This window comes from Paroedura picta, chromosome 2, assembly GCF_049243985.1.
Source record: "Paroedura picta isolate Pp20150507F chromosome 2, Ppicta_v3.0, whole genome shotgun sequence".
In the NCBI taxonomy this organism is placed as follows: Eukaryota; Metazoa; Chordata; class Lepidosauria; order Squamata; family Gekkonidae; genus Paroedura; species Paroedura picta.
This window is the reverse complement of record NC_135370.1, coordinates 171,380,664-171,397,561: the sequence shown is the minus strand read 5'-3', so window position 1 is coordinate 171,397,561 and position 16,898 is coordinate 171,380,664. Positions and strand designations below refer to the sequence as shown.

Here is a 16,898-nt window from a genome sequence, read left to right as displayed (position 1 = left end):
GGGTAGAACTTACAATCAGAGTACTTTAGCAGTAGAATGATCTACCTAGGGAGGTGGTGAGCTCTTCCCTCCCCCACTGGAGGTCTTCAAGCAGCGGCTGGACAGGTACTTATCCTGGATGCTTGAGGCTGATCCTGCATTGGGCAGGAGGCTGGACTAGATGGCCTGGATGGCCCCTTCTAAATATATGGTTCTATTATTCTCATCCTGGACACTTTAGGCTGATCCTGCATTGAGCAGGGGGTTGGACTAGATGGCCTGGATGGCCCCTTCTAACCATATGGTTCTATTATTCTTATCCTGGACACTTTAGGCTGATCCTGCATTGAGCAGGGGGTTGAGCTAGATGGCCTGGATGGCCCCTTCTAACCATATGGTTCTATTATTCTTATCATGGATACTTTAGGCTGATCCTTCATTGAGCAGGGGGTTGGGATAGACGGCCTTTACAGACCCTTCCAGTTCTGTGACTCTAACTCAGCTCTGAACGTTTATCGTGCTTTTTAAGCTGCTAGCCTCCCATCCGCAGGAGTAAATAAAGCGCGTCTCTTTGCCTTTCCACTTCAGCACGAGAAATACACCAGCCAGCTTCAGATGAGTTTTAAAGGGATGGCCGTGAAACGGGCGGAGCAGCTGCTGGAACGCGGTGGAGAGGCTGACTCGCCCCAAGCCAAGCTGGAGAAAGGCGACAAGAAAGCCGTCACAGGTACCCGTTCTGGAAAGCCGGCCCGTCAAGAGCTGACAAGCGGCCCTTGCGGGGTTTTGATTTGCCCCTGTAGATGCTGCTTCGGGGAGTTGTGGTGGACCGCTGGCAATAAAACCCGTTTCTTCGTAGGTGGGCTGAAATCAGATAAGCTGGTGTTTCTTTGCTCCGGGTGTGAGTAAATGCTCCGGGTGAGAGTTAGTGCTCTGCGTTGAGCTGCCTGGGAGGGTGGTAGACAAATCCAGTGAATAATCATCACCATCAAGGGACTCATAAAGGGGGTGGGTTAAGCAGGTCTGTCCGCTTTCTTTCCTTTTTCGACTGAGAGCCAGCTTGGTGTCGTGGTTAGGAGTGCGGACTTCTAATCTGGCATGCCGGGTTCGATTTTGCAGTCCCCCACATGCAGCCAGCTGGGTGACCTTGGGCTCCCCACAGCACTGAGAAAACTGTTCTGACCGGGCAGTGATATCAGGGCTCTCTCAGCCTCACCCACCCCACAAGGTGTCTGTTGTGGGGAGAGGAAAGGGAAGGCGACTGTAAGCCACTTTGAGCCTCCTTTGGGTAGGGAAAAGCGGCATATAAGAACCAACTCTTCTTCTTCTTGTTCTTCTTCTTCTTTCTTCATCATCTTCTTCCTCTTCTGCTTGCCTTGTCTTTATTTTTCTGGGAATGAATCCCCAGTGGCACAGGTGGGAGGGAAAACAGAGTTCCGGCGAACATGCATTTTTATGTTGAGGTTATGAGCAAGTTGAATTGAGGTTTCATAAATAAAACCAGGTGCAAGTGGTAGCTTGGAGGGGTACTGTTGCAGCTGATAGTGAGGTTGCCACCTTCCAGGTGAGGAACGAGGAAGTGGCCTCTTCAATGCAGAACAATTTCTACGGTCAGATTCGTTACAAACACAGACTTCATGGAGCCAAGCTAAAACGAGGTCCGGATTCACTCTTGTTTCCAAAATATGCCACTTTCACCAGCAGCTTGCCCCCTTTATGCAATAATGCTTATATGTAACTCATGAGTCTCATAATTTTAAGCTTAGAATACCCTTCAGTGTAGAGCCTCTTGTGGCGCAGAGTGGTAAGGCAGCCGTCTGAAAGCTCTGCCCATGAGGCTGGGAGTTCGATCCCGGCAGCCGGCTCAAGGTTGACTCAGCCTTCCATCCTTCCGAGGTCGGTAAAATGAGTACCCAGCTTGCTGGGGGGTAAATGGTAATGACTGGGGAAGGCACTGGCAAACCACCCCGTATTGAGTCTGCCATGAAAACGCTAGAGGGCGTCACCCCAAGGGTCAGACATGACCTGGTGCTTGCACAGGGGATACTTTTACCTTTATCCTTCAGTTTGCAATGTGGAAGATCCTGTATTGTCTAAATGCTTCTTGGGCGAGTTAGTGTTTGTAAAGAAACTGACTTGAGAAACTTTTCTGCGTTAAAGAGACTTTCTTATACATTCATTTCATGGTTTGTGGCTTCCTGGGATCAACAGGTCTTCGTTTTCTTAGCTTCCAGGTGAGACCTGGATATCCCCTGGAATTACAGCTTGTCTCCATATAGAGATCAGGTCCCCTGGAGACCACAGATGCTTTGGAGGGACTCTACCCACTGAGGTCCCTTCCCCATCCCCAATTCTACAGGATTTTCCCAACCTGGATCTGGCAGCCCTAACCCCCATCCCTTGCTGGCTGGTAGTCCAGAGGTTCTGGCAATTCTTTATTATATGCGGGAGCTTCCGGCCTTCCGCAGGGCCTGCAAAGCAGAGCTCTTCCACCAGGTCTGTGGTTGAGGCCGGCGTGGCAAGGAAGATCTGGATGGCCCCCTTCCAGGATAGAGCAATGTGTACAGCAGCTTGCAGGTTCCATCTGTCCCCCTCTTCCCTCCTCCCTCTATGAGAGTATTAGTAGAGGCGATTGATTGTTGAATTGTTTTTTCCACCATACCTTTCCTTGATTTGTGATTATGGCTCTGTGTGTTTTATGCTTGGGGTTTTAAGGGGAGTTTTATTGGGGATTTTATTCAGACTATTGTAACCCGCACGAGCCAATTGGGAGTGGCGGGTAATGAATTGAAATAATAATAATAAAAATAGTAATTTTAGTATCTATGAGGGCCTGTCAGAAAAAGTCTCCTTAGCCAGAGGGAATCTTCAAACCTTGCTAAGTGGAGTCGTAAGAAGTAAGCCAGTGCAGCTGCGTGTTCCCCCACGAGGGAGCACGCCTTTTCCCGTGTTCGTTACCACAGTTAAAAGGGTCTCTCCAAAACCTTCTAAGAAGATGAAGCACGGCCAAAGTAGAATAAGAGGCAAGGTGTATTTCTGGTCAATGTAAAAAGGTGGGTGGGGAATTGGTTAGAGAACCGCACTCAAAGAGTTGTTGTCAATGGTGTTTCATCAGACTGGAGAGAGGTGAGTAGCGGGGTACCTCAGGGTTCGGTGCTCGGCCTGGTACTTTTTAACATATTTATTAATGATCTAGATGAGGGGGTGGAGGGACTACTCATCAAGTTTGCAGATGACACCAAATTGGGAGGACTGGCAAATACTCTAGGAGATAGAGACAGAGTTCAACGAGACCTGAACACAATGGAAAAATGGGCAAATGAGAACAAGATGCAGTTTAATAAAGATAAGTGTAATGTTCTGCATCTGGGTCAGAAAAATGAAAATCATGCCTACTGGATGGGGGATATGCTTCTAGGTAACACTGTGTGTGAACGAGACCTTGGGGTACTTGTGGATTGTAAGATAAATATGAGCAGTCAATGTGATGCAGCGGTAAAAAAGGCGAATGCCATTTTGGGCTGTATCAACAGGGGCATCACATCAAAATCACAAGATGTCATAGTCCCATTGTATACGGCACTGGTCAGGCCACACCTGGAGTACTGTGTGCAGTTCTGGAGGCCTCACTTCAAGAAGGACGCAGATAAAATTGAAAGGGTACAGAGGAGAGCGACGAGGATGATCTGGGGCCAAGGGACCAAGCCCTATGAAGATAGGTTGAGGGACTTGGGAATGTTCAGCCTGGAGAAAAGGAGGTTGAGAGGGGACATGATAGCCCTCTTTAAGTATTTGAAAGGTTGTCACTTGGAGGAGGGCAGGATGCTGTTTCTGCTGGCTGCAGAGGAGAGGACACGCAGTAATGGGTTTAAACTTCAAGTACAACGATATAGGCTAGATATCAGGAAAAAGGTTTTTCACAGTCAGAGTAGTTCAGCAGTGGAATAGGCTGCCTAAGGGGGTGGTGAGCTCCCCCTCACTGGCAGTCTTCAAGCAAAGGTTGGATACACACTTTTCTTGGATGTTTGAGGATGCTTTGGGCTGATCCTGCGTTGAGCAGGGGGTTGGACTAGATGGCCTGTGTGGCCCCTTCCAACTCTATGATTCTGTAAAAAGTTCTGTTTGAGTTAGAGAGGAGGATAAAGAGGCACAGACTTTCCCCACTCTGTTCTCTTTGCCGAGAAGGTCATAGGTTTGTTATTTCAGAGATCTAGGAAGGTCCTGTCATTTTGAGAAAGGTGGAGTCCTGTGTCTGGGGATTTCCTCAGGGCAACTCAGTGAGGTTGGGGGTAGGTAGCAATTGTCAGGGCGGGGGCCCAAAGGAAGAACAAAAAGGGAACAAAAACCCAGGCTGAGAAAACAAGTCAGGAAACCGAAGGTTGAGCAAAAATATATATGTAAAATTAACGTATGACTGCTTATTATTACATGCACCTTAAGAAGGTTAAAAACAACTTTAAAACAGAATAATCTGAATCTGTGTAGTACATGTATGTTTGCACACATGTCATGATGCAATATTATGGTAAGACCTGGTTGGTGGCATCAGAATCCTGAAATCAATTGAAAATATTTTAATGAGAGTTTTCAAAAAAAATTAAAAGAAGAGTTGGTTTTTATACCCCGCTTTTCACTACCCAAAGGAGTCTTAAAGCAGTTTACAGTCGCCTCCCCCTTCCTCTCCCCACAACAGACACCCTGTGAAGGAGGTTAGGGCTGTTTTCACATTTCAGTTCTGCCCGCCTCATAGGGGAGAGGAAGAAAAGGCGATTGTAAACCGCTTTGAGACGCCTTTGGGTAGTGAAAAGCGGGGTATAAAACCCAACTTTCTTCTAGATGAGCACAGATTTACGCTCATGTAAAAAACGTGTTCGCCTTTAATGGGCCACTAGATTCCTGTCCCCCTGAAACCGCTTGGTTCTCTGCTGGTTCTCTATCTGGAGCATTATCAAAACCAGTATGGAATGGGAGATGTTAAGCTGAGGCCACCGCATCCCTTCTGCCTTCAGCAGTCATTGGTTGTACTGTTATAATGGCCAGCCTCTCTGTAGGAGCGCTTATGGGTCAGAAGAGGACAGGCTGCTGGACGTATTCTTTCGGCTGACTCTTTAAACCAATCTCAGTCACAAATTAAAAAAGAGAAGTGATCTTTAGCGGGCCTTACAGCCACGGCCAGCGACAGTGATTCCCGTGACCTTAATCTTCCGTGCGGCGTATTGTCCTTGTAAAAATCCCCTCTAAGCTGGACGAGGGTATTAGAAACGTCCTTTCGCTGCTAGGCCTTTACCTGCCTCTCAAGCAAAGAGGAAAGAGCGGATGGACACGCACAGGCTTCTGTTTCTCCCCCCTTCTTGTTGTGCTGTCAAAGGGATCTCCCGTGGACGTCGAGCGCATAAGCGGGCCTGCTCTACCTGGGGCGATTCCAGCAGATGAGACAGGTGCCATGATGCATTCTGCAAACCAGGCGCTGGCTGTCAGTCGGAGCCCTTTCCCCGTGTTTAGCGCTGACAGCAGAGAAAGGTGGAAGGAGGCTGCCGCTTTCTCGGACTCAAAGGAAGTTGCCTGCTGGGGGTGGTGGCAGCTGTACCGTGAGCCAGAGCCTTGGCCTTGTGTGGCAGAAACATGGCTGTGTACAATCCCCCCCCCTCCCGGGTCATTAATTTGCACCCGTCACCTGCCGACTCGGCATCTGCAGTGCCTGCATCTCGTGGGCCGTTCGTTTGCAAACACATGGGCGTGTTGGCGATCGGCACCGGGTGAAGAGTCTTCCGCCACGGAATGGAGCATCTGAACTGTGGCTGGACCCAAATCCAGGCAAGAAATGCGTTTTCTGCAATCCCCAGGGACTCTGAGAGTACTTGCAGTGACGGCGGCTCGACCCAGAATCTCTGGCCAGTCTGGCTTGGAGGAAATTCCCTTCCCGATCCAATGTCTAAATGGCTGAAGAGCCAGCTTAACCCCAAAGGACCCCTCAAGAGAAGCTTGGAGGGCTCCTTTGGTTCGTTGCCAGCCAGAGGCATCGGCAGAGGTGATGGTGAGCCTTGGGGAGTCCCCACCCCCGCCGGCTAGTCCTGAACTAAGCCGCTCTTAAGACGCAGAGGCCTCCGTCCTCTCTTTTCTCTCAAGATCAATAGTGGATTTAAATCATTAACAGAATGACCACCCTAATGCCTCGAATGGCAAAATGGGCTTACTTAGCGCAGAAAAGCAGCTTTCTGGACAAAATAGTACGGTTAAGCCGGTAGGTATTTTAGTAATTTGTTCCTAGCAAATTAAAGCTAAGGTCTTTGGTGACCAAAGGTCTATTTTTTTTTTTGTGGAGGGGGATGGAACGGGAAAGTTTAAGAAACACAGGAGAGGCGAAGGATCTATCAAAACAAATTGCTTCCAGTTATTCTTTTCCGTCCCTTGCAATAAATTTTAATAAAACATTAAAACAGCCCAGCGGAAGGATGTGCAACTTTTGGGGGTGGTTTTTAATATACGGCAGAAGCAGATCCGTTGCTCTGAGATCTTATTGGGAGCAGTAAATCAAAAGTCCTAGAACTACCTGTGCCTTGCAAGAATTTGTTATTTGTTTAATAAAATAAAATGATAAATGGAGCTCTCAAGTGTTATGCTCTAGGAATAAGCTGGTTGTTTTATTGGATTAGGAAGAAGTGTATTCCTAGGGGTGATGTTTTGTGTACCTCTGGGGGTAGGCTGCCGTTTTTTCATGCTTTCCTTTCCCCCCTTGTTGTTCGAGAGAACAGGCGACCTGCAGCGAGGCAACTGGGTATGTCATGGAATAAGGCAGGGGTAGTCAAACTGCGGCCCTCCAGATGTCCATGGACTACAATTCCCAGGAGCCCCTGCCAGCGAATGCTGGCAGGGGCTCCTGGGAATTGTAGTCCATGGACATCTGGAGGGCCACAGTTTGACTACCCCTGGAATAAGTTTTCTCAACCAGTGTTTTGTGAAACCCTGGGCTTTCTTCACGATCCTGAGTTTCCCAAATGGGTGGGAGTTAATTATTTTTTTAATTGTTAAATATTTCTCGGGTGATATGATCATATATGGTCACGTTGATCTGCCCCCCCCAAAAAAATGGCCAGTAATAGGGTGGGAAGGGAGCCCACCTGACCCTTCTAACAGACATGAAAGCTTTGCCCCTTGTCCCATACTTTGAAGTGTGATCTAGCCAAAGGCCTGTCTTGTACACACACAGGGGCACTCCCAGTCTTGAAGGTGGGGCGCCTGGAAGAGTGAGGAATGGCATTTGCATGGGGAAAACCACCTGAAGGAAGTGGCTACTTCAACCTTCCCTGCATTGCTTGATCTTTTGTGGTCCCCTCCCTCCCCCGGCCACTTACAGTTGTCATGCAAGTAGATGGGGTAAGTAGGGAAAAGCCGAGGGAGTGAGAGGAGGAAGGTCCAGAAAGGTGATGACTGAGAGAGGGGGGGGGGGAAATGACTTGATTGTGGTTTATAAAATTACTAGAATTTAAGCCCGCTGTAGTCAAAGTACAGCGGGACCCACCTCCCCTGCCCCCGCCCCTTCCCCCCGACACCACGGCTTCGGCGCCGGGAAACGATGTCCCAGGGAGAGTGAGGGTGTCGAGGGAGTGGTGGGGGGCCCCCTCCCCCGCGGATCGGTGCCTCTCCCCAGGGCCCGCAAAGCGTCCCACGGGGTCTGGGGAGCGTTCCCCGGGCCTCTCCCCATGCCTTGGGATGCGGATTTTTGGAGTAGTGGAGGCCCCATGGAGCACGCTCGGCGCCTCAGCGGGAGGGTGTGGCAGCGTTCCCCGGTCCTCGCGGCTCCATCCCCCTGTGCGGAGTTACCTCTGTGGTTTCGGCTCGTGGCCCTTCCTGGCGGTTGTGGCTTGGGGTGGGGTGAGGGGCCGCAGCGTGTCTCCGGGGCGTCACAGCATCTCTCCATTGTGGGGGTGGAGGGGCGGTTTGGGAGGCACATGGCATCGCAGGATGGAGGCTCCGGGTCGGGGCGGCGTGGATCTTTGGGGGAAGGCCCTTTGCGCCTCCTGAGTGTCGCGGGTTGCAGGGCTCGGTTCTCCTTGCGGGGCTTCCCGTCTTTGGGGGGGGTGGCAGCACAGGTTGGGCAGCAGTTCCAGGCAGTCAGGCGAGGGGCCAATCGCCAGGCGCAGATTTGCCCCTCGCCTGACTGGCTGGAATGCCTGTCAGTTCGGGTGAGGAGCTAATCAGCGTTGGCTCAGATCCCGGACAGGTACTGCCTACAGTGGCCTTAAAGGTAAAGGTATCCCCTGTGCAAGCACTGAGTCATGTCTGACCCTTGGGGTGACGCCCTCCAGCGTTTTCATGGCAGACTCAATACGGGGTTGTTTGCCAGTGCCTTCCCCAGTTTTACCCCCCACCGTTTTACCCCCCCCCCCCCCAGCAAGCTGGGTGCTCATTTTACTGACCTCGGAAGGATGGAAGGCTGAGTCAACCTTGAGCCGGCTGCTGGGATTGAACTCCCAGCCTCATGGGCAAATCTTTCAGACAGCTGCCTTACCACTCTGCACCACAAGAGGCCTTACTGTTTTATTTAAGAGGAACGGATATGTGTGTGTGGGGGGGGGGGGAGAGAGCTGACAAAGGGAACTTTTTCTCCCCCTCCCAAAAGACTGATCTTTTAAAGCTGTCTGTGCCTGCAGCCATCACTGCAATGAATTCAAGCAGTGAATTCCACAGTTTAATCATTGATGAGCTGGTAGAACAAAGTTCTCCATCTCTCATTCTTCTTCCCCTGTGGGTCAGGCAGAGTGAGACGGACATCGCAACCCTCCTTGCAGCTTTTAAAAGTACATTTTGTGCATCCTCAGCCCTTCTTCCCCCTTTGGTTTAATTCTCCCACCCTGTCTGGTTTCCCGAATTGAACTCTTCACATTTGCTGTTGTTAGCCCTTTGAAGAAATCATTCTAACCGTGGCTGGGTGTCTCTAGTGTCTCTTTTATCTGGCACTTAGAGGCAGAACTACCTCTGAATATGGAGTTTCCATTTAGTTATCGCAGCTAATAACCTTTGGGGGATGCAGACTCTATAAATAAATTCATCTAATCCTTTTAAAACACTGTCTCGGCCACTAGCCAACACCCACTGTGAACTTTGAAGCATTCCTTTTATGTGTGTGTGTGTGAGAAGCCCTGTCAAGTCACTCCAGCTATGGGGACCCTATAAATCGTCCTCCGAAATGTCCTGTCGGCAACAGCCTTGTTCAGGTCCTGCAAACTGAGGGCCACGGCTTCCTTGACTCCATCTCATCTTGGATCTTCCTCTTTTCCTGCTGCCTTAAACGTTTCCCAGCATTACTGTCTTTTCCAGGGCCTCTGGACTTCTCATAACGTGACCAAAGTGCCACAACCTCAGCATGCTCCCAAACAGCCCCTTTCCCTTTAAGAAAGCTTTTTTTTAAAAAAAAAAAACAGACTCATTGCAACTAGTGTGTTTGAGCTGTCGTTTGATCGTATGATCGTTGCCACGCTGCCTCGAGTGAAACCCCCCCCCCCTCTCACGGGCCCGATTTTCGGCTGAATTAATGTGTAAAAATTAATGGGAAAATACATCAGCAAACGGGCTTTTCTGTGGTTTGTGCTTAGTGACTAAAGGTGAAGGACTGAAGCCAGGGAAGCCTCTAAACAGAAAGAGGCTCACTGGTGCGTTTATCCCCGCTCGCTCGGAAAAAAAAAAATGGCGATCGCTTCACCGGAAGATCAGAGGAGAGAGCCAGGGGGAGGGACTTTGAAGAAACCGCAACAATGTTAACGCACAGGTCTTTTTCGCTAGTGTTGCAGATTGGTTGCAGGAATGTATCGCTTTCCGGAGGGTGAATCCACTTTTTGGGATTCCCCTGAAAGCGCTACAACGAAGCGCTTTTTGCAGATTGGTTTCAGGTGTGTGGCAGATTGTCTACGACATCGTGCGTTAAGCCAAATCAATAGCGTTTCCAATTGGCAACCATTGTGCGATTTTGAAGCCGTGCAAAAAGGCCCTCAGTGTCTTCATCATCAGTCTCAAAGTTATGTAATTCTGCAGTAGCCATTCCTTTGGTCTCCTTGATGTTCAGCTGTGATCCTGCTTTGGCATTTTTTGCTTTCATAGGCAGTCTTTTTCAGGCCTTCACAGCTTAATGGGGCAACTCTGAATTTTAATGCTTTATTGTGGGAGAGGAAGAAAAAAAATTGCCGACTTGCTTCACTTCGTGCACAGTAATTAAAAAAACATCCTTATTATGTCCCCCCATCATATTTTCTTTATGCTAAAAAGGTCCCCTCTGATTTTTATCAGAACAAATGTGCTTCAATACATCTCCTCATTGTGATCGTCAATTTCTACTGTTGAACCAAAATTGTAAAGATATATTTTTGTATTGAAGACATAGGCCTTAGGAAAATTAAATAGGTCCCTCTCTCCTCTCCTCTCCTCTCCTCTCCTCTCCTCTCCTCTCCTCTCCTCTCCTCTCCTCTCCTCTCCTCTCCTCTCCTCTCCTCTCCTCTCCTCTCCTCTCCTCCCCTCCCCTCCCCTCCCCTCCCCTCCCCTCCCCTCCATTTAATTTATACCCCACGTTTGTCCTAATAGTGACCCAAAACGGCTTAGGACGTGTCCCCTCCCCCAATTTTTTCCTCACAACAACCCTGTGATGTAGGCCAGGCTGTGTGTGTGATTGACCAAAGTTCACACAGCACGCTTTCATGGACGAATGTAGATTCCAGCTTGGATGTCCCAGATCCTAGTTTTGACATTCTACCCAACTGGCTTTTTTGACCTTGAAGATTAACCAAATTCCAAAGTTAAGTTTTCATGGCCATGGCCTGAGTGGGCCCGGGTTAGCCCAGTCTCATCCGATTTCGTGAGGCCAAGCATCAGACTCAGATTGTGAGTGATTCTGAGAATTTAGGCAGATTGCGAATGGGTGAGTAGAAGAGATTGTGTCCATGCATGGCTCTTGTGGCCTTTTCTTGCCTGCCCAGGAAAATGCCAATCACCACTTCGGGATTGGGGGGTGAATTTCTTCCAGGCCAGACTGACCAGGGATTCTGATTCTTTTTTTAGGGTGGCATTATCTGGGCATGGAACTGGGGTCACCATGGGTGGGCAGGTAGTTGTAGATTTCCTGCCTTCTGCAGGGGGTTGGACTAGATGACCCTGGAGGTCCCTTCGAGCTCTATGATTTGAGGGCCTTTAGGATTTTTGTAAACTTTAAAACATTAATGTTGAACTTATCCTTTCAGCTTCCGAGCAAGTTATCGGTCCATTTTCTGTCTGCCGGCAGTGGAAGCCGGTGGTATCATTAATGAGTGCAGAAGATCTTCACTGTAGCCATGTGAATTACTCTTCATGCCCATCCAGATCTTGAGAAGCATTTATGTAGAAGTCCACGTTCTCTCCCCCCCCCTTTCCTACTCAAAGTCTGAGGGCCATTTCTTTTGCTCCACTTTAAAGCAATTCATTAAAAAAAACATGAAACTGTATGCACTCTAGGGTTAATGTTAAAAAGATACAACGTGGAGTGGAGAGGGAAGACGAGGATGAACCGCAGGGATGATCAAAGCGGCATGAGCCATCAATTAAAAGACGCCTCCTGGGAAGCTGCCCTGGTTTAATGCATAGCTCCCTTTTCTCTGATTTGGCCAGGCGGTATTTTTAGCCACGCTCTCGAGTTCATTGTCTGGAGCGAGGTGGTGCAACGTCCTCTTTGTTATCGCCCATTTTAGTTTCCTTGGTTTTTTAAAAAAGAGGTAAGGAGTTGCTGGTTTACCCCAAATCCTAATGATTAGGAGGTGGAGGAGGGAGGAGGGAGGAGGATCTTATATGCCGCTTTTCTCTACCCGAAGGAGCCTCAAAGCGGCTTATATTCACCTTCCCTTTCCTCTCCCCACAACACTCCTGTGAGGCTGAGAGAGCCCTGATATTCCTGCTCGGTTAGAACAGCTTTATCAGTGCTGTGGGGAGCCCAAGGTCACCCAGCTGGCTGCATGTGGGGGAGTGCAGAATCTAACCCAGCATGCCAGATTGGAAGTCCGCACTCCCAACCACTACACTGAACTGGCTCTCCGGCTCCCTCCTAGATCCCCAGCTCAGTTGTCTCCTCCCCCCTCTTTTTTGGGTTCCTAGCTTTCTGTCTATCTCCCGATCCCAAGTTCTGCAGAACTCAGAGATTGCAGGCCCAACAGAGGAGGCAAAGCAAAACCGTGCAAGTGATCCTTACAAGAACCTTTCGGCAAAATTTTTATTTATTTCATTTGTCTTCTGCCTTTCACTCCAGTGGTGACCCAAAGTAGCTTACGTGATTTGCCTCTTCCCAAGAGAGTCAGCGTGGTGTAGTGGTTAAGAGCAGTGGCTTCTAATCTGGAGAGCCGGGTTTGATTCCCCGCCCCCCCCCCCCACATGCAGCCAGCTAAGTAATGCTGGGCTAGTCACAGTCCTGATAGTGCTGCTCTGACAGAGCAGTCCTGTCAGAGCTCTCTCAGCCCCACCTCCCTCACAGGGCGTCTGTTGTGGGGAGAGGAAGGGAAGGCGATTGTAAGCCACTTTTGGACTCCTTCAGATAGTGAAAAGCAGTGTATAAAAACCAACTCTTCTTCTTTAATCCGCACAATAACCTTGTGAGGTAGGTTATGCTGAGAGAACATGGCTGGCCCAAGATCATCCAGCAATCTTGCATGGCAGGATTGGGGAGTCGAACCTGGATTTCCCCGGATCCTAGTCCAACACTTCAACCCAGTATACCACCCTGGGTCTCAGATGTGCCGATTTTAACCCAGCTTTTTAAGAAGCCATGCTCTTGATCACCAGCGGTGAGTAAAAGGCTTCACCAGACCGCCTGATTGAATTTTTTGTGTGCAAAAATGGAAAGCAATTTGCTTCTTTTTCTTTCCGACAAAACTGGATACATGGTAATGACCACAAGGAGGAAAACCCAGTGTAGGCTAAACAGTGTCGAAAAGCATAAATAATCACTCTTGGTGAGTTTGCTAGAATTAACTTCAAAGTAGGGGTCTTTGGAGAAGATATTCTTTAATCTTCTGTGTATTTCATGGCAGCCTGGACATTCCGTCCATTTACAACAGTCTTCTGTGTCCTGCATAGTAGCATGGACACACAATCAGCATACATCAAACTAGGCCTGTGTTTTGAGCCTGGTTGTTGGCTTTAAGCATGGAGGTACAGCATGTGCATAACGTCCTTGGCACGTCCCGTTCGAACGAGTTTGTGAATGAGTGTCAGACTAGATCCTGGGTTCAAGATTCCTGTTTAGCCATGAAGTCACTAAGCTGCCTTTAACTGTTACAGGGTTATTCAGACAATAAAACGGGGCGGGGGCTCCATGTGCCGTCCTTAGCTTCCTGTAGGCAGGGAAGGCTAGAAGTGGGTGGGTGTGTCCGTAGGGGACTTCTGCTGCAGAGATTTGGTAGACCAAAGGTTTGACTTCCTTGTAATGTGATTCCACGTGTTTGTTCTTTGCAAGATTTCTGTTTAGTCTGTGGTTGAAATGCATGGAGACAATTGCTGTAGGGGATGAGCGGAATGCCGCTGCTCTGAGATTGAACTGCAGCCGTGATCAGAAGTGGAGGAGCCCAGTCCCGCAGAACTTACGGAGAATAGGTCATTTCACATTATTGCCTGGCTGCAGGTTCGTCCAGAAGATGACGCAGCGGCACGTCATAGCTGGGCTCTGCTGGTATCTGCAGCCCATATACGATAGTAGAAGAAGAAGAGTTGGTTTTTATACCCCACTTTTCACTGTCTCAAAGCGGCTTACAGTCGCCTTCCCTTCCTCTCCCCACAACAGACACCCTGTGAGGAAGGGGAGGCTGAGAGAGATCTGATATTACTGATCAGTCAGAACAGCACTACCAGGACTGTGACTAGCCCAAGGTCACCCAGCTGGCTGCATGTGGGGGAAGCAGGGATTAGAAGCTGCCCTTTTTAACTGGTCCTGTCCTGTAGCCAAGATCGGACAATCCAGTGCCAGTGTGTTTCCTGGTTTTTATACCCCACTTTTCACTGTCTCAAAGCGGCTTACAGTCGCCTTCCCTTTCCTCTCCCCAAAACAGACACCCAGTGAGGTAGGTGGGGCTGGGAGAGCTCTGACAAGACTGCTCAGTTTGAACAGCACTATCAGGACTGTGAGTACTGGTTTGATCAGGCCCTGGGAGACCCAAGTCAATGTTCTAACCATGAACGGCGTTAGGTGACCTTGGGCCAGTAGCTCCCTTTCAGCCCAGCCTGCCTCACAAGATTGTTGTGAGGATAGAGTGGGGAGAAGGGAACCTTTCTAAGCTCCAAGCCAGCATAGTGTAATGGTTAAGAGTGGCAGCTTCTAATCTGGCGAGCCCGGTTTGAATCCCCGCTCCTCCAGATGCAGCCAGTTGGGTGACCTTGGGCTCGTCACTGCCTTGATAGTGCTATTCCCATAGAGCAGTTCTGTCAGAGCTCTCTAAGCCTCACCTGCCTCACAGGGTCTCTGTTGTGGGGAGAGGAAAGGGAAGACAATTGTAAGCTGCTTTGTGGGCAGTGAAAAGCGATGTATAAAATCCAACTCCTCCTCCCTCCTCCTCCTCCTGAAATAAATAAATCCTCGCTGTCTCCAGTCAATGGATACCTAAGCAGAAAGATTAGGAAGGACCACTCATGGGTAGACCTGTTGCTCGTCTTGGCAGACAGCACTGAGAAAGTTGGCCTTTTCATCAGGTGAAGCATCCTGACAAAACTGCATTCATGTGGATGACATTGGATTGGTTCTGCTGAATATTCTAAGCCCGGTGAGGACCACAGGTTCGCAGAAGGAGATAATGTTTTGCTGATACTCCAGGTCTTTATGCGTTTGCCCAGTTCTCCTCCTCCCCTCGATAATTTGAGCCACTTACAACCATAGGAGCTGGTCTGGGGAGAGGACACACATGCGCCAGTTGCTTTCACTGTATCGTGCTGTCACCGGCAGTTCAAAAATTTATCTAGACGAGTGCTCCAGCTGACCTTAATCCTGTCGTTTAAATGGATATTGTCTCTCCCCGTGGACCGCCGTCTCCCCACCCCTGCCTTTGCCCGGGGCCGTCTGCCGGAATTGATGAGCCAAGAAAAGGGCTTGGAGGAATTGGTGCCATCTGGGCAGACGGGCGTAAAATGGTGGCAGAGGGCTGGGGGCATTGGGTGGGTAGCTAATGAGCTGCCTTCAAAGAAGACTGGCTTAAGCACCATGGAAATGACAGAGGGTGGCTTAGTTACTTTTCGCTGAAGCTTTGCTCTCACCTACCGCTTGTGCCTCCGTCTGTGTTGTGGCTGCTGAGTTCGGCAGCTTGCTTTAGTGGTGCAAATTAAGCACACTTTGCATAGTTTTGCCTGGTTTTGGGGTTGGCATAGTTAATTTTGTTCCTGTTCACGTAGCCCAGGCTAGCTCAATCTCCTCAGATCTATGAGCTATCCCTGATAGCACCTGGGCTTTGGCCACTGTGTGACAAAAGAGTGTTGGACCGGATGGCCATTGGCCTGATCCAACATGGCTTCTCTCATGTTCTTAGGGTTGACCTCCTGATGGCCCCTGGGTTTTGGCCACTGAGTGACTCCTAGTGTGGACTGGATGGGCCATTGGCCTGATCCAACATGGCTTTTCTCATGTTCTTATGGTTGACTGCCTGATGGCCCCTGGGTTTTGGCCACTTAGTGACACCTAGTGTGGACTGGATTGGCCATTGGCCTCATCCAACATGGCTGCTCTCATGTTCTTTTGGTTGACCTCCTGATTGCCCCTGGGTTTGGCCACTGTGTGACAAAAGAGTGTTGGACTGGATGGGCCATTGGCCTGATCCAACATGAGTTCTCTCATGTTCTTGTGGTTGACCTCCTGATGGCCCCTAGGTTTTGGCCACTTAGTGAATCTTAATGTGGACTTAAATGGGCCATTAGCCTGATCCAACATGGCTGCTCTCATGTTCTTATGGTTGACCTCCTGATGGCCCCTGGGTTTTGGCCACTGTGTGACAAAAGAGTATTGGACTGGATGGGCCATTGGCCTGATCCAACATGGCTTCTCCTATGTTCTTATTTCTGGGGCAGAGATGCTCTGCCTTTTTGATGCTTGGTGAGCTACAGTGAGAGGACTTCCAGTGTTCTTGCCCCATTGGTAGACTCCCTGATAGCACTTGGGTTTTGGCCACTGTGTGACAAAAGAGTGTTGGACAGGATGAGCCATTGGCCTGATCCAAAATGGCTTCTTATGTTCTGAATAGATATATGTAGTGTTTTGACAGCTTCTTGTGAGAGCTATAGAGCTAAAACGGTATTCCCTTCTAGAACTCCTAAAATCTAGCTTTAAGACCAATGCAACTATAATGCTGGGGCTTCCTTCAGTATGACAAGTAGGTGTGGCCTTGGAATCCTGCATTGCTTTAGCTGTGGGTAAAGGATGCATCTGCACAGGTGTTAGCTGCGGTTAAAAGATGCAGCGAAGATTAATAACTGTGTTTAAGCTTTTGTAAAAACTAGCATAGGCAGAACCCTGGCCATGTCTAGATACTACTCTGTATTTGTCATTTTGCTCCAGTATTTTTGCTGGGGAGGGAAATAGAAAATCCAACGATGTCAAATCCTTTCAAAGTTTATTGAAATAACAAAAACCAGAGCCAAAATGCTAGTTTTCAACAAAATAGTCTTCTTCAGTGACACCACAAATCAAAATAGCAAAATATTTTAAATGACGTTTTATGTACAGAGTGTGAAATGAAATGAAAATATTCTGTTCAACAACCCTTGTTGCCTACCTTTAATCAATTGTGTGTCAACCCTGAAATTTTCTGTACCGTTCTGATTGTATATATCACTCTGTAAAACATACCAAATCACCTATATGAATTCATATCCTTTGATTATAAACATTGAAAGGTTTTGCCAATTGTGAGCTTGTCTATTTCCTTTCCCGTATTTTTCTC

General features: G+C 48.9%; 1 protein-coding gene across 7 annotated transcripts in view; it reads left to right on the top strand.

Moving 5' to 3' along the window:
* CEP170B (centrosomal protein 170B) overlaps window positions 1-16,898 on the top strand; it is a 104,657-nt gene that overhangs the window by 43,037 nt on the left and 44,722 nt on the right. For all 7 annotated transcript variants that reach the window (XM_077323831.1, XM_077323829.1, XM_077323832.1 and 4 more), the window contains one exon: window positions 568-706. In XM_077323831.1, coding sequence (XP_077179946.1) covers window positions 568-706 — 139 coding nt within the window. The remainder of the gene's footprint in view (window positions 1-567; window positions 707-16,898) is intronic.